The following is a 25,685-nucleotide window of genomic DNA, read 5'->3' on the forward strand; positions in this document are numbered from 1 at the left end:
TCTCTCCCCCGCACCCAAAATAACATACGGTGAGATAATATTGCACAATACTTGTCCTAGTTTGTATAAGCATTGAGCATTTTCATGGACCAGAATGTCCGTCAGACAATACCTTTGGCCGGAATTCATCATAAATTAGCGGAAAAAAGCCGGTCTATCCATCCAACGCCACCTCTGAGACCTCAACAAACTAATTTAAAGGAGGTTGTACCTTGAGTTTCAGCAGAGACCGTGTAGCTCATGTTGCAACCAGCTCAGGCCGGATGGCCCTCAAGCCAAATTTTGCTTCGGGGGCCCGCCGAGGCCAGAACCAGCTCTCCAGTCTGCCACATTTTGGATTAATTCTGTGCTTGTAACAACACAGACTAATGAAGCGTAGCCTGTGGAGCTATCGCTCTGGCAGAGGACTCAGACGGCGGCATGCGCTTCCATGGCCCCCTAACGGGCCGGCTCACCTAAACAGCCAAATTCACCAGCTCGGCCTGCACCGCTCGTTGCTGCGTTGCTGCTCCCCCTCCAACCTTTTGTCCAACAGGGGGATTCGAGCTTGTCACTCCTATATTTCAAAGCTCCCTACTGTAAGTGTGCTTGTGTTTGCTCAAAGGATACATAATCAAATAAAGATCATATTCATGTCATTCCAAGATTTGTCCGTCACAAATGTTATTCAAGTTGAGGTCAATACAATTCCTACTTATCCACTCCGCAGTAAAACCAGTCTTTTGTCATCAGATCAAACCCAATTCTTCACCACATCAATGAAACAAAAAGAAAAAAGTTCTTGTAATCCATCTTGAACCCCACCATACTTCTTATCGCCTCGTCATCAGAACAGATTTTAAAATGCTCCGAGAGCTCATGGTCTGGTGGAGGAAGAGGTCTTGATGCCGGCAGGGGGATCGCCTTATCTGACATAGATAGACAGCGCCCATCACACATTCCATTCAAACTGTAATCCAGAAAATTTGATTCCACCTGTGCGGAGCGGAGCGAGACGCACGCATGACGGTGTAGGGAAGGAAAAAACAAAAACGGCGGAGATGGCCAGATGTTTGTGTTTTGCCGCAGATAGATATGACACAGGAAAGGCTTATCGCCGAGAGATCTCCTGCTGCGTCGAGAAAACACCTCATGAATACGGCATCTACTGTGTCAAAGGAACAGTTATCTGATGCAGATATGTCGGCGGTTCAAGTGTTTGTTAGCCCCGGTGTCGCTCTCCGACAGAAAAGGCGCCGGGAGGCTCGTGGCGACAAACTCCGAGCGCCGATGGAGAGGTCGATAAACTTGGCTCGTTCCCATTCCGCCCGCGATCCGTTAACATTCTGTCAAGCTAAAAACACGATGGAGGTTCACTCATGGTAATAAAGAGACACACAAAGAAAAACGCAATTTGTTCTCGCAGCCGGGCACAATAATTTGATTTGCGGCCACTCCCTCCTGGGTTCTGGCATGGCCTGATCTGCCTGGCCACACGGTGCTTCAAGGTCAGTGCTGAAGTGTGATTTCAGAGAGCTGCAGCCAGTGAACGCTGTGTGTGTGTGTGTGTGTGTGTGTGTGTATGTGTGTATGTGTGTGTGTGTGTGTGTGTGTGTGTGTGTGTGTGTGTGTGTGTTTGGGTGTACTTCTAGCCTAGAAGTACCTAGAAGTTCCAGGTGTGTACTTCTGAATGTGTGTATGTCTTTCTGCCCCGCCTCCCCACACACACACACACACACGCACGCACGCACGCACGCACGCACGCACACACACACACACACACAAGGCCTCTCTCCTTGGGATGGAAAGTGCTTCTGCAGATGCGAGAACCCTGCGTTCAGCTCTGACGTCGGGCTTCCTGCAGTTGAATCCACGTATGTTCAATTTTATTTTTTGATCATCTTAACCTTCCGACATCTAAAACAGAAAAAAAAGGTTTAAATGACCCTTAACCACCACAATGTTCCGGGTTGAGTTGTTCACTAGTTGAAGTAATTTCATAAAAAATAAATACCCTGCTATCATTAGCTTTGCACAAGCATTGCACATTGCTTTATTTCATATTTTCGATTTCAATTCGATTTTTATTTCATTTTTAATCTACACTGTGTACTTCTTAAGCTATGACTTAAATACTATAATTAATATATTTATTACATTTTAATATTTAAATAGTTTTATATTATTATTATAATTGTTATAGTTGATGTTGTTATAATAATAATAATAATAATGATAATAATAATGATAATAATAATAATAATAATAATAATAATAATAATAATAATAATAATAATAATAATAATAATTTAAAATATAAATTAAATATAAATATTGTCCACATCCCCCTCTAGGTTGATTAATAATATTATTTAATGCATTTTGCAAGAAATTTGTTCCCTTTTCATTTGATGGGGATAGTCAATATAAATTACTGAAAATATATCGCTGGGTTCTCTAACCTTTGCACAAAGCTTCCCACATAGCTTGGTTTCAACTCGCGGGCAAATTAGCATTCATGCAGAAAATAGGAGGGATTATAAATATTACAGCACAGTGTCTCAAGTCAGAGCGAAGGTGGAGAGGTGGCAGCTTGTAGGAGTTTGGACCTAAATCCGACATAAAACCGACTTCACACTCGCTTGGGTATTTGATTTGGCATGTGAATGATTTTTATATATATATTTCCTTTTACATGGACAATCTGGGTATTTAACAGATCCCCCTTTCCCTCCACAAGTTTCTTTTCCTGCTTTACATATCAAATACTCTCCATTTCTTTTCACGTGGTTAATAATTCAAGTAATCCGATGATCAGTACAAATCTGATTTCAAGGTGCTGAGTCCCCTTCTGTGGTTTGTGGATAACAGGTAGTCTGGTAGCTCCCAGTGGAGCCGAGTGGGCTATTTCTGAAATATACAAAAATAATATCTGTACTTCTTTTGTATATGTTAAATACTTACGAACCAAGTGTTAGATCCCCCCCCCCTTGTTCAAGTCGTAGCTCTTTAATTACGGATGTTCATCATAGATTTTTCATTTCTATATTTTCAGAAATTAACAGGTAAGTGGGAACGGGAGCACAACCTCTCTGTCGTCCTGGATACCATTCAAACAAGATTACCTTTGCAGACGGAGTAATTTGATTATTGCCAGAATATATCAATGTTTTTGCTACCTGTACCCGAAACCGCCGGCTCAATTATTCAACGTCCCGTCGGCGGTCTGTGTCGATAGTGAAAAAGCGTTTTGGCTCAATCTGCAGGAAAAAAAAAACAAAAAAAAACTCCCAACCTTCAGCATGAGTAATTTCTCAATTGTCACTCCCTCAGCTTTATTTTTCCTCCTCTTTTGCTTGCCGTGAGCGCGCTAAGCCGAAAGAGCGACGCCGTGTTTAATCACATCAAACACTTAGGCAGATTTCAAATTAATTTCCCCCGGCATTATTTGGAGGTAAAAAAGCAGCGTGCATTCGCGTGTGTGAAATCTCCAAACGACCCAAAATCTTTAGGGCCCGAATAGCCGTCATGTCATGTCGAAACAGCCGATTTGAGCTCAATATTTATAGAAATAATATATGGATCCAATGCAAATCTGAAGAGTCATAGTTGAAGCATAATTTTTGCTTGCTATGCATTAGTGGTAATCCATATAAACACGCACGTACATGTCAAGGAATAATAGAGGTTAACGGAGGCATCTTACAATGCTTATTATGGGATATAATTATGTTTTACAATCTATCAAAAAAAAAAAAAAAGACACTGCCAGATTCTCAATGCCCCGGCCTACATTTTGTGCATCTGTTTTGATTTATCGCAATTAATCATTCATTTATGGCGGCTCGATCTGTTTGTCTTATTTGTTTGAACATTTAAACGCATGAATGAGAATTGAAATGTTCAAAAAAAAACAAAAAACCTCATAATTTGCCACTGATTGCAAATTGTCACTTACACCGTGGCAGTTTCTCATCCTTTACAAAGAGCCGGTGCATTCGAAACAAACGAGAAATCGAGTCGCTTCGTCCTGCAATGAGTGACTTTTCAACTCGCTGGAACTTTCATCAGCGTGGAATACAAAACAGTGAATAGAGATAATATAGAACAGAGATAGAGATAGAGAATGGAGGTATTAAGTAGAACAAGTTGTAGTCGCTGTGGCTGTGTGATATAAATCCATCTTTACAATGAATACGGCAACAACTGAACTGCAGTCTCATAGCGTTCTCCTTCAGAGTCTGAAGCCCCATGCGAAACGGTCCAACCCGAGATTTTTGGGTCCGACCACGTGGAAATGATCCAACATTGTGCGAGCCATTTTGGTCCGGTAATACCGCCGGAAGCCACTGTTGCTAACCAACTGGCAAGCTCGCGTTTTCGGAATTAAATAAAGAAGTTTTCAACTTTCTGTCACTGAAAATGACACATACCGGCGAAGACGGAGCTCTCCCGTTTTCTGCGGCATGTTTTTAAATGGGTGGTGTGAATCCTATTGAAACACGTTTTCTAGACACGCACCGCAACGGCCACCAGGGGGGGCGGGTTACCACACTCGGAATTGTTCAGCATCATGGGCGCCGAAAAAAAAGGGTGGACAGCGCGATATCTTGTCACCCCACTTTCAGCTATCATGTGAAATGTTTTTTTGGTTGGAACGATTATGCCAGGTATCACGATAATAGAACGCTGATGATAACGTCTGAATCCTAACGCTATTGTTTGCGGCCACACGCTGAGTGTGTCTTGGGGGGGCTGCCCATTATTCCGAAACCTCAATAGTTCAGAAAATGTCCAGGGAAGGTCCGATGATGTCATTCTGCATAATAATTAGCCATGTGCTTCTGTTGGTTTGTGAAACGATGGAAGATTCAATGTGAACAATGGACAGATAAAGAAAGATGAATTTGCTTCATAGTAGCTTCATTTCACAGGGTTTATTTGTTTAAGGTTTCCTTAAACCATGGGTCTCAAACGCGCGGCCCGCGGGACGATATTTTGTGGCCCCCTACTTGACATCAACGTTAAGTGTTGGTGCGGCCCGCACGTTTTTCTCACACGCCCCTTTTTGCCGAGTCGTTGCGCGAGTCGTTGCCCTGGGCGTTTTATTTTATTTTTTTATCACTTATGGGCTACCATAGCTCAGGCTCGTGACAGCTTCCGGTGGTGTTTGTTGACAAGTTTGCCAACGCCAATCAGCAACGTTAGTCACTTGGTTGAAACGTGATTCGGGAGTGACACCAAGTGGAAGGAAAATATATCCTGTCACCCAGTGCGAGGTACAGAGGACTCAGGAAGTGGACGGACTCAACAAGAGTAATCAGTGACCTAATAAAGACAGCAGAGTGTTGCAATAGCAAAGGGAAAAGAATTACATGCATAGCAAATAGCATGAGATGGGCGGCAAGAACAAAAGCCAAATGGTGGTTAGAGCCTGAATGTTATAAAGAAGAAGTTACAGATTATTATTACAAGAGAAATTAAGAGAAGGAAAAAGGAGAGAAATGTGCGATCGCAAAAGAAAACAAATTTACCGACAACAATTTCCTCAAAGAGAGCAAGAAATTAAAAGATATAAGACATGAGACAATGCACCCGGTGTCGAGAATTAAGACGGGTGGAGTAACGCGGACATATCTGTGTGAAAAGCTCTTCCTCGGGTCCAAACTTACTGATGAGCATCTTCCAAGCCACACCGAGGCTTCTCGACTCGCTTCCTCCCTCAAGCCAAATGTGTCTCAGCTGTGTGAGAGGAAGCCGCTGCCAGGTCTCTGGCAGCAGGGGAGTGGGTAAGAGAAGCCCGTGTTCTGAAGAACGCGTTCATGCTCTGAACTGTTATTAATCAAGACTGAGAAGATTGGATCAATGGTACTTTTTTTTGGAATGCTTGAAACCCTTTTTTTGTGAAATACTTGATGCGGCCCAGCCTCACCCAGACTCTACCTCCAGTGGCCCCCAGGTAAGTTGAGTTTGAGACCCCTGCCTTAAACAAATAAAGCCCCGTGCGTAACGGGGACACTTCCTCAGTCACCCACCCCCTCTTTATGTCCCCCCACCACGCGGTGCCGTCTGCCGCCGTCGATCGCTGTTGATCTCTTTGCGACGGTGAAGTGAACTCTTCGTGCATGTAAAGATGATGTATGGATTAATTGATGGGTAGGGATTTGTGATTAGAAAGGGGAAAAAAACTTGCAATAAAATGTTTTCTAACAATAATACAACAATTAAATGACGATATAATAAAGGCCAAGTTATTTATTAGCATGACTTATCGTTCGAATTGTTCCCGCCTCTAGTCATTTTTCGTCGTCGTTAAACGCAGCCCTTAGCGTCATCGCAGTTTTTAATACAGAGATTTTACTTTGGTCGGCAGGGGAAGAGACATTCTTCCGACATGCTGGCGTCGCGATGTCGTATCAAACGCTCCATGTCGTGCAGAAAGCGCCGCGCCCGTCTCCCTTTCCCTGTTCGCTCGTATCAGGCGGGGATTCCCACGGGGGACGAGGTGAGTGATTTTATGTGCGACAGCCGCTTTGCATCAGCAAATCAGCGCGTCTTCAGCGGCAGTGACGTTTATGGGATCGGGGGTTGGTTAGGCAACGAGATGAGAGATGTGTTTTCTTCATGAGGAATTAGGGGAACGTTTACTTTAACGGCACAGAGGTTGCCCCGTCAACACTCTTACAAGGGCGTCCATCGGTTGCGTTTGCTGAGTTACAGCTTGTTTTCATATTTTTATTATGGTGGTATGCACTGGGATTTGAATTGTCTTGCATTTTCCCCCTCCTCTATATTTAGTGGGGACGAAAGGCAAGCTTCACGGAGCCGAGTGAGTTAGCGATGAGAGGTTTGGCTCTTTCTTTCTTTTTTCCCCTGTTTTACGATACAATAAAGGCAGCCTCTGTGATGCTCAAATTCACATGAGAAGTTTCTTAACGTGCAATGCGGAACGACTGCACTTTGACCTGCACATTTCTGTTTTGAAAGTTCAGTAAGGAAGATTCAGCGTTTGACTCAGTCTGCTGCTCATAGGCCTACATGTGACTTATAATGCATAGAACGAGTGCTGCTATCATCAAAATTGTTATAATAAGAAAGGGAAAAAGATCCCGCTCTGTAATTGCTGTTCAGGTCGCGAGAGCATTAAAAGGGTTGACACCCCCTGGGATAAGTTGTGTTTTGAGGTTAATGTCGAGACTCTAGGTCCTGAGAGAGCACTTATTCTTCCTGAGCAATTGGTGCAGTTCCAAGGCGGCACGATAAAATCATCTTTTCACATTGAGTTGACTGTTTTTGTTCAATTTTGTTTTACCTTTTAACATTGGTTGATCGAGAACTGACACGGAAAAAAGAAATGACGTTGATGATGCGGAGCTAGTCCTGTCAGACAACTTGCCCGCGCCACGTGCTTCCATGCCCTTATGGGCCGGCATCCACAGCTTGGGCGCTACTCTTCCATCCAACGGGGGGATCCGAGCCACTGTCCAATACATATATATTTTTTAGGTGCGATTAAAAAGGTATTAAGTAAGTAAAGCGTTTCCAAAAATCAATATAAACCGTTAGCCAGTGTTAACCTTACCAATACCCGTGGGGAAAATAATATGGAAATGATCGCAAATTAGCCTGAGGAAGCTTCTTTTTAAAGGTGCATAACTCGCAGGCAGGACATTTTCAGTACCTCTTATTTAAGGAATAAGAGGGAAGCTGGTTCCCTCTGTTAACCCAGGAGGGGAGATAATACTAGATTGGAAAGAGAGGACAGAGACAAATGCTACCTTTAGAAAATATAGTCGTCTCAGAGTTGAGGCGGGATTTACCATCCGACCGACGCTCTGCACTCCCCGGAGGGAAGGGAAGCATAATTTTAAAAAAAAAGGACACGGAATGGTTTGGGTGTCAATAAGTCATTGGAGGTTAGCTTAGTGTTTGTGGTGGCGGAAACCGGGCAGTTCATCAAGCGAAAGGAATCGAAGCATCGGCTATTAGGGAACTGACGGCAGACAAATGGCGCGTGAAGGGCACCGCAGAGAGCATCGATACAGTCACAGAAAGGCAAGAAAGCGAGGGCGTTTGCACTTAAACCCGGCTTTGTAAACTCTGAGGTTCTCTCTCTTTCTCGCAGCGGCTGTTCTACCTCAGCGCTGACAACATTTTGTCCCTTTTTGGAGAATCGGCTCTTTACAAGTCACTCGGTGAGAAGAGTCATTTTTACGGCTATTTGCCCGTTTGATTCAGTTGGTGTAACGGGAGTAGGAAGAGTCGGCCGATCCTCCATGTTCTCTGATATGATGAAGAGAGCCGACGTGACACTCAAATTCACAGGAAACATTTTCCTAAAGAATGTTTCCTAAAGGGCTAAAGACGCAATATAATTAGTGGTGCTGGCTCCAAAATGATGAATAAAAGAAAGAACATTTTCTCACAATCTCTAATTGCCGTTGTCACAAGGGACACAAAGGCTTGCGACCCCCTGGGATAAGTAGTGTTTTGAGGTTAACATTGAGGCTGCTTGCTTTGTGAGAGCACTTATTCTTTCTGGGCAATAGGTGCAGTTTCAAGGCGCTCAGTGATAATTATCTTTTACCATTGAAACTGTTTTTCCTTGCACCGTCAACGAGGTATTACAATAAGTCAAGCATTTCCAAAAATCATTATTAAACGTTAGTCAGTTAACTTTTTCGAAGGCCCGCGTGGAAAATATGACCGCCTATTAGCCTCTCATTTTTTTTTTTTAATTGATTTTAAAGACGCATAACTCGCTTTGATTCAGTTGGTTTAACGACTCAGAAGAGTCTGTTCGGCTCTGGGTTGTGGATTCGCACGACTCTCTTGCAGCGTAAGTTTAAATCACTCGCATTTGAACGGAATCCTCAATCATAATTTTCTATTCCCCCGGCTGCAGCTATGGAACGACTCCCGACTCCTGAGTCTTTTAAAAGATCGGTTCGCTGCGAACGAATCGTCTGCAAGTTTTTCATCACTATTGTAGCTACTTGAAAACCCTCCACTGAATGCTAATTTAATCATGTGTTTATGATTAGAAATGACATCTCTGCGTGGTCGGGCCAACGCCAGGCGGTGTTTTGATTAAAGAAAAGCTCCAGGACGAGAACTAGAATCTTAACTAACCAAGCTGGCCCTCGCGGCTCCACATGGTAAATTTCCATATATATATATATATATATATATATATATATATATATATATATATATACATACAAGTTTTTTTAAGAGTTCAGAAGGGCATGGTGATGCAGATGAAATTACAGATGAAATTACATGGATGTAATAAAGAAATAACATTAACACACACAGGAGAGCTCTCTCTCTTACACACACACACACACACACACACAGACACACACACATGCACACACACACACACACACACACACACACACACACACACACACACCGATCTACTGTAGTAGGTGAACAGTATAATATACTGTTCACCTTCTGCCTATCTGCCTGGATAATTAGAATTAACTCAAGTTCTATCTTATCTTATCTCACCTTATAACTGGTCTACTACAGTAGACCGGTGTGTGTGTGTGTGTGTGTGTGTGTTTGTTGGGGGTGGGGTCAGGGATTATTCAGCGAGTTGGATTGCTATTATATTTAACATCATTTTGATGGGTAAACATTTGCTTTTCTGTTATGTCTGCTTTAAATAAATTATTTCTTTATAAACAATATTGTTTATACGCACGCACGCAAACAATATTGTTTATAAATAAATAATTGACTTATAACAAACATAACAGAAAAGCAATGTTTACCCATTTAAATGATGTTCATGACACTAATAATGGTTATGAATACAGGCCGGGAATATTAAGAATCACATGTGGCATAGACACTTCTCATTTAAGTTGAAGCGACTTCATTTAAATGTGATCCAGCCATCCAGCCATTTTGATTGACATCACACATTACGCTGTGGTTGACGTCTTAAAAATGTTTTACCCACTCTAGTTTTAAGTGCAGATTGTGGCCTAATTACTTTTTGATGATTCTTAATTTACACATCAGCCTCAACAGTAATGAGCCAAACTAAAATAACCAAAATGAAATTGAAGGTTCCAGTTGAATGATGTATGAATGGATGGATGGATGGATGATGGATTATGTATGAATTGATGGATGGGTGGATGGATGATGGATGATGTATGGATGCATGGATGGATAGATGAATGGGTGGATGGATGACGTATGGATGGATGGATGAAGGATTATGTATGAATTGATGGATGGGTGGATGGATGATGGATGATGTATGGATGCATGGATGGATAGATGAATGGGTGGATGGATGACGTATGAATGGATGGATGATGTATGAATGGATGATGGATGATGTATGAATGGATGGATGGATGGATGGATGATGTATGAATGGATGGATGGATGGATGGATGATGGGTGATGTATGAATGGATGGATGGGTGGATGGATGATGTATGAATGGATGGATGGATGTATGATGTATGAATGGATGTATGGTAGATTGATGGATGAAGATGTATGTATGTATGCTTGGATGGGTGATATATGGATGGATGGATGGATGATGGATGGGTGGATGGATGATGTATGAATGGATGAATGGATGGATGGATGGATGGATGAAGATGTATGTATGTATGCATGGATGGATGATGGATGGATGATGGATTAACTGTACATACCACATACTACATACTACTGGAGATATTACATCCTATATTCTACAACCTACTATACATACTACATTCTACAAAGTACTGTACATATTACATTCTACATAATACTGTACATACTACATTCTACAAAGTACATGTACTGTCAGGGGCGACGGTGGCGCAGGAGGTAGAGTGGGTCGTCCAGTAATCAGAGGGTTCCCGGTTCCTCCTGGCAGCACGTGGAAGTGTCTTTGAGCAAGACACTGAACCCTAAAGTTCTCTCCGTGAGCTGGTGTGCACCTTGCATGGTTGCCATAGATGTATGAATGTTTGTGTGAATGGGTGAATGTGAGGCGTGTATTGTAAAGCACTTTGAGTGGTTGCAAGACTAGAAAAGCGCATTATAAATGCAGTCCATTTACTACTGTACATACGACATACTATGTTCTACATACTACTGTATATACTACATGTGGGTACTATCGTCCAGCATATTTTATAATGTGAGTAGTGTTTGCATACTGTGATATGTTGCCGGATGTGCACGTCATCCTGATATTATTTGCAAACTATTTGATGCATACTATGGTTTCGTGATCACAGTAAATAGTTAAGACACTTTTTTGGCTAAACAGTATACTCTATGTATATATATATGATATATGCAGCATTTATCACACTTCCCAGACCTGGGTATGAGGAACAGCAGGGGGTTGGGTTAGTGTGAGGCAAAAGATTTGTATCAATTTACAGTTACCAGGGGGACCTTGACCCCATGAAAGTTTGGGAACACCCTGAATTAGACGATGTGGCTCTTGGTTGGTTCAAACTCTGAACGGGTTTGATTCGATTTGAACATAAACATATTTTCAAGTTCAGCGTTTCAAAAATGAGGTTTTTATACTCTTTGCTATGCGACAGTAAGTGGGTTAGGTATAAAAACGACATCAAGGGCTGATTCAGATGAGATTCTGATTCTGAGGTGGTGCTTAGCGACGACCGTTTCATGCTAAAATGAAGAGATCTGGCTTAATAAATACTAATAGGCTAAATTACCATCAACATGCATTTTAAGACTTTTTTCATCTTAACTCTTACGAGTATGCCAGGTAAAACAGGTCTTTTTGTGTGTCTAACTGACTTTATATAACCTTATCTTTACTATTGCTGCTGTTGTGTTACTTAAATTAGTTATTATTATATTATATAGTTTTATATAATATAATATAATAATAATATAATATAATATAATATAATATTATATTATATTATATTATATTATATCATTTTATACAGTATATGCACAATAAAAAGCATTGATATATTATATGGATAATGGCCAGTGGGATTCTTTTAGGAGTCTATTTTTAATTTTTTTCGGTGCTTAATACTGGCAATACTGGCATCAAGTACTCACACTCATTAATACCATAATGTAGAACTGCTCGGAGCCAGATCCTTTTCCACTTTTGAAGCTCGGTGACACTATTATGTTATATCTGATTCTATCTGAAGCAGTGAATAAATCAATTACTGAACATGATAAACACTCGGGGTCTTCGAAATCATCACTGATTGCAGCAAACATTTGCCGCGTTCGCATCGGCAAGTACCAGGCGTGCAGGGTAAAAAAAAAAGAAGAAGAAAGGGGCGGTCAAAAATCTACTGCGGATCGTGGTCTTTCTCAAACTCGAAACGCACTTGGCCCGCAGTGAACGCACTACTTCAGTCGAAGCTCCCGCTCCAAACCTAAGCCTCTACCTCTGAGTTTCCGTCCCTCCGCTCGATGACAAGTCAGGCAAGAAGATGGAAATGCAATATTAAAATCCTAATTCCTTATCGGTCCAAATAACTGTGTGACAAGTCTCTACGTGACTTGGCCCGGTACGTATGTAATGTACTGGAATGAGCGAGTCGCTCATGCACTGCTTCAACCCGTGAACCGATGAATCCGGAACGTCAGAAAGACTCGACGTGGCGGTGGTGATGAGCGCACAGGGGCGGCGCCGGTGTTGGTGTCGCCCGCTGATGCCCTGGGCGCGCCCCCCGTTCACCTGTTTGCTGGGCGAGTTAGGGCGGCTGAGCGAACCCTCCCCGTAGGCGAGGTTGTGCTCTCGTCGCTCCGATCACGCCGCATTTCTCGGGCGGTGTCCCCCCACTGACGGCGTGGGGAAGGCGGCGCCACCTTGAATCGGAAAATCCCCGGAAAGTTTGATATATTTAGATGTGCTGACTCCAAAGAGATGGATCACCCAAAAGTGTATACTATATCGTAGAGCAGCTATTATTGGATGTACTGTCCCTTTAGGAAGTCTATTCTGATGCTGTAAGTTTGGGAGGCGAGTTATAACCAGCGAACGGGTTCCAGGTGCAGGGTACTCCATCACGAACAAAGGTGTATATAAAGCAAACAGTTGACTCATTTGAATGGATTCCTCTTTCCCACTGACTTGGTCAAAGTGCTTCCGTTTAGAATTGAGGCCGTGGGGGCCAGGGCCCTGGGAGGCGGTCACCGTCGACAGCCTGTCACGTTCAAAGGCGTCTTTTCCGACGAGCAAACAATGACAAGTGACTCATCAGGCGCATCAGCCTGCCGCTAATGAACGAGACACAAATGTGGATAACCGCGGAGATGTCAGCGCGCTCCTATTATCGCAGCCATCTTTCCATTATTCATGACAATCGGCGGTGAAAGCCGACCTTGAGGTTAGGCGGGATTGTTGGGAAAATATCGCACTCAAAATATGGAAGGTTTTTTTTGTTTGTTGTTATTTTACCCGTCAGCCGAGGCGGGGGTCTCTAAAGGAATTTGAAATGTATCTGAATTATTGCCGCGAGCCAAGGCTCAGGCGGCTGATGGACTATGTTGTTTTGGGGATTGTGCGCGCTGCACGTTAAGGGGGGGGTCTTCGGGGCTTTGCGTCGTCAGCTGTGGAATGCGGATGCTTGTGTCAGCCAGTCTCTATTTCCCGCCGCCGCGTCTTCCCCACTCTTCCCACCTCTCCGTCTATTCCCAGCTCTCCCCCTCTTTTCTTTTATCCTCAAAAAGTCAGAGACACTTATGTATAGATGGGTAAATAATATACAGCCCCAGTTTTCAACGCAGGACACGGCCCTCCTTCCATCCATTTTATTAACCTACTTTTCAGGTCCGTCCCTGGACGGTTCGCGCACGATCGGAGCTACGTGGAGGTTTTTTTTATTTTTAAGGGAAGCTACAAAAATCAGGACACTGAAATTGAAACAGAAATTGCAGTTTTTTAACACTGACACTCAACCACCGTGCCTCTTTTTTTTTTTTTTTTTTTTTTTTTTTTAGATTTCGGCTCTTCAGGAGTGACGAATAAAAAGATTCCTTCAATTCCACGACTCGCAACTTGCGGTCCTGGGCTCTTTTTGTTCGAGTCTCACTGAGCGCCCGCGTGCCTGTGCCTGCCTGTTACCCAATTGCAAACAAAGCGACCCTTTTGGAGTCATTTGAAAGATTCCATCGCCTGTACTTCACCACGGCTGCGTTGGGCAAAATGGAGCTGGTTCACAGATTCCGGCATGAGACGGCGGTGGAAAACCGCCGTCAGCGTCTCCGGTCAGCCCAGCCTGCATGTCTTTGAAGGTGTGAGGACCAGGACTTTGGAGCTACGAGGCAACACCCACTGTTGCAAAATTCCACCAGTAAACAATCATCCATACTTACTGTTCTGCTGTTTTGTCAACAGCCAGGATGTACAGGAAAGAGGTAGCTGCACTAAAGAATGTTAGAACTCCACCCGCCGAATGGAGAGCGGGCAGCGAATAGGAAATGAGAGAATAACATGATGTCAGTCGGTTCTGATTTGTTCCTTGCACGGCAACAAGTGCTGGTGCACTGTGTCACATTGGCAAAACTCACTCGCCGCAGATGGAGACGTCTCGCTATGTGATAAGCAAATTATCAACCGTTACCTGTTGAAAAATAATCTTGGTTTCCTCACTGGAGCGGGATGAATTGGATTTTCCATCGCTTATCTTTCACAATCAAGGATGAATGGAAAAAAAAAAAAAAATGACATTTCAACAATTAAACAGTTGCTGTGATAAAATGCCACAAGTGACTCTGGTAATGGAAATGTCTCCAGACTGCGATGGCAGCTGATGTTTTTGGCGACCAAAACCTGGATAAATACACATGAAGTTTGTCGGTGAATCAATCCCGGCGGTTCATATAATACCTCTCACTGAAACAAACATATGAATCTCCAACATAAAGAGCCCCCAGTAGGAACCATGAACATCTCAATACATTAAACAATAGAAAAAAAACAAAAAACAGCAAGCCCATCATTCGATAATACTTATATCTGTAACAGTTACTTTAACTGTGACCTGCATGCATAGGATATATTGTTAGAAAAATAGAAATATATAGAATTATATAATAAACAATTATATTACAATTATATATATATATATATATATTATAACAATTATGCAGCGACACGCTCTCTGAGGTCTGCAAATGAGCGGTGGCAGGTGGTGCCTCCACGGTGTGGGCGGAGATCTCAATCCAGGCTCCTCTCATGCGTGGTGCCCCAGTGGTTGGAAGGAGCTGCCCAGCTCATGACACTCTGCGGACACTCCACAACCTTCAAGAAACACCCGAATACCCTGCTCTTTCAGAAACAACCTACCTGATTCTTTCTTAGCTATGACTAACTATTCTTGTGTTTGTTGATGTTGACCAGCTTTTAAGTTGTATTGATGTAATGTACTAATATTTGAGTCGATGATGTTGACTAATGCTAGTTTTAAGTCGTTATTTTGACATAACACTCACAACATGAGCACTTATCATATTGCACTAACATATACAATATATATACTGTATATACTGTATACACACACACACACACACACACACACACACACATATATATATATATACACCGATAAGCCACAACATTAAAACCACTGACAGGTGAAGTGAATAACATTGCTCATCTTGTTCCAGTGGCTCCTGTCAATGGGTGGGATGCATCAGGCAGCAAGTGAACAGTCAGTTCTTGTAGTTGATGTGTTGGAAGTAGGAAAAATGGTCAAGCGTAAGGATCTGAGCCACTTTAACCTTGTTAAAGTGGCATCACCAAATGGTGACGCCTAGACGACTGGGTCAGAGCATCTACAAAACGACAGGTCTTGTGGGGTGTTCCCGGTGTGCAGTGGTTAGTACCGACCAAAAGTGGTCCAAGGAAAGACAACCAGTGAACCGGTGACAGTCATAAGCGCCCATGGGCTCATTGATGCACGTGGGGAGTGAAGTGTAGCCCGTCTGGTCCCATCCCACAGAAGAGCTACTGTAGCACAAACTGGTGAAAAGGTTCATGCTGCTATGATAGAAAGGTGTCAGAACACACAGTGCATCACAGCTTGCTGCGTATGGGGCTGTGTAGCCGCAGACCGGTCAGAGTGTCCATGCTGAGCCCTGTCCACCACCAAAAGTACCTACAATGGACATGTGAGCATCAGAACTGGACCATGGAGCGATGGAAGAAGGTGGCCTGGTCTGATCAATCACATTTTCTTCTACATCATGTGGATGGCTGGGGTTAGGGTCCGATCTGATCGAGCATCAGTGGATTGTGCTGGAACAACAAGCCTGATCCATGGGGGCCCCACCCCACAACTTCCAGGACCTAAAGGATCTGCTGCTAACGTCTTGGTGCCAGATACCACAGGACACCTTCAGAGGTCTTGTGGAGTCAATGCCTCAACAAGTCACAGCCGTTATGGTGGCACAAGGGGGACTTACACAATATTAGTGGCTATTAGTGGTGGCTTTAATATATAGTTGCAAGTGTATATATACTGACCAGACTGTTTTATTTGGATTCCTTACAGCACTTTTCACTTGTATCTGGTTGAATTTAGAAACAGGTGTTCAGGCACTTAAGTTCGAGGATACTTCAATGGTCGATGTATGCTTTGATTGTTTCTCGTCTCTCATGTAATTGGACAAAAGCTTCTGCGAAATAAATAAATGTACAATGTAAATGTTAATATACAAATATGAGAAAACAGCAAGTAAAACTACCAAAACTTCTGTTATGGTCTGATATCATCCTGCTCCTACAGCAGTTGGGGCTCTTTGACTTTCACTGACCCTGCGGTCTAATCTTTACAGCACCATGGCCCCCTGGGAACCGTAAAAACATAGAGCTTTCCTCTTCTGTTTACTAAAGGATCTGGTTAAAGAAGGGTCCCTAACCCCAACCATAAATTTTCAGCCTGGTGTTTGATTTGTTTGGTCGGACATAGACAAAGTCAATCCCTCATCCCTATTATCATCCTAAGACCTGGTAGTAAGTCAGCCATGTTTGAGCCGTGGGTTTCCTCCGATGTACTTCCTCCAAACTTCGATGGGGTTTTCACGTTCGATTTTTGGTTCAATTCCAAAATGGAGGTCCACGGTAAACAAAGGCCTCATATATGTCTTATCGATAAATTACATATTTGCTTTTGAAATATGAAGCCTTAAAGAAGAGTTTGTTACATGGTGATTTACAGCCTACTCAGTTTAATGAAGAATGCTGTACATTTACCTACAAAAACTGTTGACATGGTCTTTAACGCCCCTTCCATGGAAAAACTGTGCACCCCAATTGGATGAACACTGTGGAACCCGTACCCGTAAAAAGCAAGCAATTTAGGGTGAATGAAATTAGAATTAAAGTATCGTAATTAAAACGCTAACGTTACAATCCAACCACCGTCCAATGAACCTGCAATCACGGACAAAACCATGTGTTGCTAAGCAACATTCTCTTCAAAATTAGTTCCATTTAGCAGTTCGTCAGCGATAGCATTTTCCGAGGCTAATAAAGGATTCATACTTTGGATTATTTGGTGGAATTGCAAGGTGAAGAATGAGTCATGAGGTTTTGATATTTTGAGGTAATAAAGTGGAAAACCTTTTTTTTTCAGACCCTATATAGGACAACTATTTTCCCGGTCTGTTCTCCAGACAACTGGACTTTTGTCACTGGACTAGGGAGTGCTTGACTTTGATGTATTGCTTTGGAGTATTTCTGGGTCCGTCACCGTCAAGGAGCCGGTCGGGACGGAGGGGAAATGCGAGGAACAGGAGCGGAGCCCGGGTTTATCCACCGCAAAGAGATCTCGCCCGATGGACTCCCTCTGTTCGTTTCTTCATCGGCCCGAGAGAAGACTGAAACAAATTACCTCCATCGATTTGTCTCTGTGTCGTTGAGCTGCTCTCTGCCTTTGGTGTGTTAAAGTACGGTGAAGATTAGGTGGAATATGTAGGCTCTCATGGGGAATTGCGCCGCTTCGCGCAATCGACGTACGCCAGGTCCGTTGGCTCAGCCGGACGACATGAGAGCATTTCTAACTATGTGTTGACTATGTATAAACAGGTATTCCTCACTTAGCGACCTGCCTGTTCAACGACCGTCCAGCTCTCTGACCGGTCGGTATTGTACGCTGCATGCGCGGCGTCTCAGCGTCCCGCATCTCATCGTGCGTCACCCTTCACATTTGGAATTATAGAACCCAGAATCTCGATTGTGGCGCCGCCCCCTGCAGCCGCCTGCGCGAGCGCCTCGTGTCGATTACACACATTTTAGTCATTCTAGTATTTTTAGAGCTTATTGTGTGTAATCACCTGATGTCATGACATTTCACTGCATATATGAATGACCGTATGTATATGTATGTGACAAATAATTTCTTGAACTTGAACTTACTGTATATACACTACATATTCTATACAGTATAAGCTATATACACTATATATACTGTATACACTATACACACTATACAGTATATAGTACATACACACTAGATACACTATATATACACTGTATACACTATATACACTGTATATATTATATACACGATATATACTATATACACTATATACACTGTATATACTATATAGACTGCTGTATGTACATGTCATCTCATCACCGCCCTCAGTCTCGTTCCCGCAGTCTGTCAGTATTCACTACGCTAGCGTTCGCAATGGCCACGCCCCCTTACCGTGAAACAACACGGGTCCTCGCTTATCGACCAATTTGGTACGAGGGACAGAACTTGGTCGTTAAGTAAGGAGTACCTGTATATTTATTTTCTTAATTTTCCCCAGACCATTCCCCTCTGCGTCCCACAGACCGTATCTTTGACACTCCTGCTTTATGTTATATGTTTAAAATTTTTTTTTTTAAAACAACTACACTGTCTGAAATAAAGTTTTGGATAATAATAATAATAATAATAATAATAATAATAATAATAATAATAATAATAATAGTTAATTATTATTATTATTCATAATAATAATGTATTAAAAAATATATTGACATGAAATAAAGTCTAGGATTCTATCAATTATTACACTTTTTAATCCGAAATGATAAAAAAAAAAAAAAAAAGTTGGTCTTTTGACCCATCCCATGGCCCAGCTGCCTAGTTTCCCTATCCTAGATCCGGGTCTGTCCCCTGGGTGTGTCTGTGTCTGTCTGTGCTATCGCTTCTCTCCAAGCCGGTAAGTGTGTGTGAGTGTGTGTGTATGTGAGTGTGTGTGTGTGTGTGTGTGTGTGCGCGCCCGTGCGTGTTTTGCCACCGCACGCCCGTCTGCATCTGATGCAGCACAGACAAGCACACGCACGCACACACACACACACACACACACACACACACACACACACACACACACACACACACACACACACACACACACACACACACACGCCTCCGGTTCTCCTTTCTGACTACACCTCCAACATCACTCCGCCAGGGGAAGGGGATGCTGCAGCCTCTGGTCCTCAGTCCGGCGGGGAAGCTGCAGTGAGGATGCCCGGCACCACGTCCCTCTCCGCGGACTGAGAGCCTCCCTCCCTCGCTCCCTCCCTCCCTCCCTCCCCAGTCTGCAGCCTCCAAGAACAGCCACCGCATGATGTTTTCTCTCTCTCTCCCCCCCCTCCCTCCGTCTCTGCCGTAGCCTCCCCCATCCCATCCCTCCTCCAATCTCTCTCTCTCTCTCTCTCTCTCTCTCTCTCTCTCTCTCTCTCTCCCCCCCCCCCTTTTTGCACCACTGTGGGAATGCACCGAGCGGAGGCAAGAGCGTTTTTGCGCAAATCTCCCGCCGTGACGCACCGTGGACGCACAACTGGGGACGCGCCGGAGACAGTTCCTAGGAATCGGAACTAAACCCCGGGCAGAGATCGGGCGGACGGACAGACGGGAGACCGGACCGGGATCACTTGGATTTTTGCCTCCGCCGACCGCTTCAGGTTTTTTTGTTTTTTTTTTCCACCCCCCCTTCCTTCCGGGGGCGCCGGCGCCGGCTCCCTCTGCCCGCTGCTGGATTACCCGACGCTCCGTCCGTGAAGCGCCCGTGGGTGTCCGGGCGCGGTGAACTTGCCACGGACGGTGGAAAAAAAAACCCAACAACAACAAAGGTGGAGGTGAGACGGGTTTTTATCCCCAAAAAACACGTTGGGGGGGATTTGGAACGACAATTGAGGATAACAAGGGTGGAAAACTCCCCAAACAACACGAGTGGATAAAAAGGAATCGAGGAAAATATTATTATTAATAACAATATTGATATTAATAATAATAACAATAATTGTGGATTGGATTGGAACAAAAACAAATCAACTACAGGGGTTGCTGCCCTGGTTTAATCCACACACACACACGCACACACGCATGCACATGCACACGGGGCCCACGCACACACGCACGTGGATTAACAACTGCACCCTGAAGGATCGATACTCTGCCTCCGCCTTTTTTTTTTTTTTTTTTTTTTTTTTTAACCTCCTTTCCTTTTTCTCCCCCGGGGAGTGAAGCATTCAGGGATTTATCACCGTGGGGCGGACCTCACCTGTCCCCAGCCCGGGCGTCGGCGTTCCCGTGCCTGCCGGTGCGTGCGTGTGCTGCCGCTGCGCGCTCGGATGTGTGTGTAGCTGCAGATTGGCCGCCAGAGGGAGCGTGTATTTGCTTGTGTGTGCAACTGTGCGTCTGAGTGCTCCGGCGGATTTTAATTACTGGTACGTGACTGCGCGCTGTGTCTGAGTGTGTGTGCGTGGGCGTGTGTGTGGGTGTGCGTGGGTATGGGCGTGTGCGTGCGCGTGCGCGTGCGTTTCTTTCAGTGTGGCTAGGCGTGTCTGTGCGTGTGTGTGTGTATCCGTGTGTATGCGTATGCATGTGCAGGAAGCTGTAGTCTACCTTGGCACGGTGGGGGCCCCTGTGTGAAAATGTCCAGTGTTTCTCCTGCTCCACGTCCCCTTCCTCGCGCACGCCCCGTCCTCGTTTGGCTTCCCGTCTGACCTCCCCGACTCCTTGAAAAATTTTACAACAAAACCCCCCCAAAACGGCTTCCGGCAGGATGAGCGAGCGATCCGGTACAGGCCCTCTCTCGGCCATGACCCTGGAGGAGCCGGGGGGCGAGCCGGCGTCTCCCCGGGCCCCGGCGGCCCTCCGCTGTGGCCCCTGTGCTGTGTGGCCTCGCCAGCAGACCTGGCTGTGCGCCGTGCCCCTGGTGATGGGCTTTGTGGGACTGGGGCTTAGTCTCATGCTCCTAAAATGGATTGTGGTGGGATCCGTCCAAGACTACGTCCCCACGGACCTGGTGGATCCCAAAGGCAGCACAGGCCAGGACCCCATATTCCTCTCCAAACCCAGTGCCATGCCCAAGGGGCCAGACATTCCCACCACCACCACATCCGCCTCCACCACCCTGGGCGTAGTGTCCACAACCCCTCTGCTAGCAGCGGACGGAACGGCCCCGGCGCCGAGAACCCGCACCGGGCCGGCCGCAAACCACTCCGGCAACGGCAGCGGTGCCAACGGAGACGGCAACCACGCGCCGCACCTTCACAATCGCCTCGGCAATCGCAACGGCGCCGCACCGCCGGGTACCACCACCACCACCACCACCACCCGTGCCACCCGGCCGGCGCCGTCCAGCGGCAGGGAGGTCACCCCGCGCAGCGCAGTTCGCAAAAACAGCGGGCGGAACGTCAACGGGCTCCCCAACGCGGTCAGCACCACGGCGTTCGCTGCACCCACGACCACCGCCGAGACCACGACCGCGACAAAGATCGGTGCCAGGGGGCAGCAGCCCACCTCGCCGCCGTCGGTCCCCGCCAAGCCCACCTCGCGTTGGAATCATGGACGTTCGACCAAGGGCCCGGCGACGCGGCCGCACCACCGCTTCCGAACACGTGAGTCCGATCCGAAGCTTGTTCCTTGTTCTGTGGCTGTTTGTGTTCTGGGTTTACTGAATATCAATACCCGTGTCAATACCCGTACGACTTTGATCCCGTTATCCCAACCAATGCATCAAGGTGGTTCTAGGTCCGATATCGCTTTTTTTGTGAGAACATTTTGACCTTTACTCACATCCTCTTACTGTGCCGTCCTACTGAGGTTCATGTTTGTCTCTGGGATGCTGAAGGGACACGCTACTTTGCTCTTGAAATCTGGCATTGAACACAATGGAACTCTTCTGTCTTCGGTGTTGGGTGGTTATCGACGCAATCGGTTGATACCTTGAAAGTGTTCAATCTTGATCCCCGACCCGAGTGTGTATGTGATTATTACGTGTGTGTGTGTGTGTGTGTGTGTGTGTGTGTGTGTGCGTGCATGTGTGCGCTTTGGGTGGAGTATTTTCCGCGCTTCTAGCAATTATTCTATGAGTTCTATTTGCTCTATGGTCTGAACAGACAGTCTCCCTCTGCAGCTACACAGGAAGTGGCTAGTTGATGATGGAGTAGCGTGATGGTAATCACATTCATTAGCCCGCGCAGATGCCTGGGAGCCTTTTTCGGGAACTATCTTCTCGCGCCCTCTCATCTTTATCCAGGACCTCAGAGTGTTAATCCGATATGAATCTTCCCCTCTGAGGGACTTCCTTCCACTCACAGTGATAAGTGTCATTAACACAAACAACCGCCATCTCCCGCCTTTTTGGGACGCCTCTGTTTTGACTGCCGGAGTGGGGCCGGTGAAGCCTTGTGGAATATTTACGTTAGGAAAACAAATACCAGGCGGCGGCGGCGTAGATGTGGAGGTGGAGTTGGATTGAAAGGTCGGACCTCGCACCCCTGTCGGGAAGAATCGGGTACAGCGAGGCCAGACATCCCATTTAGACGCTGCAGCCTTCACACTGCAGACCCGGAATGAACAGAAGGGGAGGGGGAGAGAGAGAGAGAGAGAGAGAGAGAGAGAGAGAGATGGAGAGAGGGAGGGATCGAGGGAGAGAGAAATGGAGAGAGAGAGAGGGGTCGGGCGAGAGAGATCGAGCGAGAGAGAGAGAGGGGGAGAAAGAGCGTTTGAGTGAGAGAGAGATGGAGAGAGAGGGAGGGAGGGAGAGAGAGACAGAGAGAGAGAGAGAGATGTAGAGAGAGAGAGCGAGAGAGAGAGAGAGAGGGATCAAGAAATGAAATGCCTGCCGGAGTGATAATAATAAAATAGTGACGTCTACTGCATTGGATATGCAGTCTTTGACTTGACTTACACTGTAACTCCTAAACTTGGGGCAGGTTTCTCAGCTTCAATTCGACACCTTTATTTCTAAATTTCAAGTTGAGGAAGCTTCGAACGCCTGTGGTGTTGATCCGATGAATCCCCCCTTTTTTTTGGATGGTGATGCATACAAGTGAGCATTGTGGGTAGCGGGCTGCAGAGGGAAACGGCAATACGGTAACGGGGGAAAAATGATAAGAAAAGGCCTCGGAGAAGGGAGGCTGATGGAGGGGGGGTTATATGGGGTGGGGGTGGGGATGGGAGTTCAAACCAGGGGAAAAAAGAGAGCGCACCTTTGGATTATGCATTCCCCAAAGTGTCGTCATGTGACATAAGGCCTTTGCTGCGTGGATGTGGGAGTTGTGTGTGAGACTATGACTTCTGACCAGGCTGGTGACCAAGCATTGCACTGTGATGGACTTCTGGGACTTTATCATTATGACTTTATTTTTTAAATCTAATTTGGAATAGTAATAATTACCGGGCGTGAATGTTTATGATTTTAAGTGGATTCTGAACGGGATGTTTACCTACAGTACATATTCAGCTTTTACAACGCCACGTATTGAAGCATCTGGAGGCAAATTAGAGGCAAAAGCTGCTGTTAAAAAAAAACAAAAAAAAAAACAGCAGCTGATGGACCTTCTACGGGGCGGAATAATCAAATTGCCGATTTTTATTTACATTTTTTCCAGCGAAACACCCCTTGGATGTCGGATTTCGGTCTCACGCGGCAAAATGTTCATGTCGAAATCGAAAAGCCTTTGAACGTCATTGCAACGCGTTTCTTTATAAACGAGCTGAGCGTGCGCTTATACGGGTTCATTTCCGGTTGATTTGGTATCCCCCCCTCGTTCATTGATCATTCGCACCCGTCAACGCTATTGATTGTTAAAGAAATGATATTCCAGCCGTTGATTGAGCGACACGATCTGCTTCTCTACCCAGAGGCAAATACATTTCCAGATGTCTTTTTCTCCACCCACCTGAATATCCGTCTACAAACAGTATAGCTTACATACTTATTGAATATAGAGTTAGCCACGCAAAAGCTAATGCATTCATGTCGTCCATGACTCACGCTGTCAATTTCATTTTTTGACTCTGCAAGGCTTGGGTTTAATTTCCCACAGGAAACGAAATCTTATAGGTTTTTACAAATCATGTCGGCCGACATGGTAGATTCTCCACTTGGAGATTGTTAAACTCTACATTTTGTTAAAGAGGGAATACGGACTCAACTTTGAAGACGTTGCTGTCTTTCTGTTGCTATTTTACCTTAAAAAAAAAAAAAGGTATTCGTTCAGGTATAAAAGTGCCTTGATATCTCAAAGGCGTTTCAATTTGTGTTTCGGGAGTATTGCAATTCCATATCGCAATATAGTGGAATTGACAGATTTTCAAACAGTTACTGTACGTCCGACTATAGATGGCGAAAAGTGATCCACTATGGTGGATCCTCTTCCCCTAAACTGTGCGAGGCAAAATCGCGGCCTTTCCACCAAGGTACAGGCGCTAAACCAGGAGCCATACGTCGGCCCAGAGCCTTCTGAAACGGCGAACCTTTGGCGTGCCTCAAAGAGATCTTGGGTCCTTTCAAGATTCAAGATTTTTATTCGTCACTTACATATACATACTTTCATACATATATGCAGTGAAATGTAATGCAACGCACCCGGTGATGGCACACAATATGTCCTAGGAAAAAAATAAATAAAAGTAAAAAATTCCTTTCTAATAGACCGACAAACTGACTCCTAAAACGTAATACAGTAAGTGGAATACTTATAGAATAAGATAAAAATATATAGAATAAAATACAATAAAAATAAAATGAAATAAAATGGAATAGATAAAGGGAATATGCCTATGTATGTACAGATATGTGAATTAAAGTGGCATGTGAATTAAAGTGGCATGTGAATGTGAATAGAGTGAGGTAGTGTTTGGGATAATACAGCACAGTATACAACAGCGATGTTATCAGCGATGTTTCACCTGGGAACCTGGAACCAGAAAGGTACTGTACGGCCTCACTTGATGGGGACCGCTTTGGGACCAGGAACGATCCAAGTAGTACCGATTTGGGCCCCAGGTTTCTCCCTGCGGAGTAAGGCCCAAGTACTGGGAACGAGCTTCCTGCTTCCTGAAATGGCTCCTTCGGTGGAGAAAGCCTGTTGAAGGTTCTGACTTCACGTTGAAGTCACGCAGATTCATCAATAATCTTGCGCCTGCATCATCGGCGATGTTCTCTGTTTGTGTAGCTTCAGGTGTTACATCATCTGAAGCCGGCATTCAATGGTTCGAAAAAGGAAAATCTATGCTGCAGTGATGAAACTGACCAAATAGAAAAATCCCAACGCTCACAATTCCCCAGTGTCTCGGGGACAAGTCATTTCAGGGTCCTATCTCATCTCTGATGTAAACCTCAAGCTGCACAGACCTGTGTAATTTCCTTGCGACGGCGCGCTATCTGTCTGCTCTTACCTTTCAAAGAAATCAAGCCCT

At 44.9% G+C, this 25,685-nt stretch overlaps 1 protein-coding gene across 1 annotated transcript in view; it reads left to right on the forward strand.

Annotated features, from left to right (window-relative positions):
- Positions 1 to 21,033: 21,033 nt before the first annotated feature.
- The window catches only part of nrg3b (neuregulin 3b), a gene marked incomplete at its 3' end in the record, with an annotated part of 267,725 nt that continues 263,073 nt past the window's right edge, over positions 21,034 to 25,685 (forward strand). The window contains exon 1 of the mRNA XM_080021222.1: positions 21,034 to 21,874. Within this exon, the coding sequence (XP_079877348.1) occupies positions 21,037 to 21,874 (838 nt within the window). The 5' untranslated portion in view covers positions 21,034 to 21,036. The remainder of the gene's footprint in view (positions 21,875 to 25,685) is intronic.

The sequence above is a fragment of the Zeus faber genome, assembly GCF_960531495.2.
Source record: "Zeus faber genome assembly, chromosome: 20".
Taxonomy (NCBI): domain Eukaryota; kingdom Metazoa; phylum Chordata; class Actinopteri; order Zeiformes; family Zeidae; genus Zeus; species Zeus faber.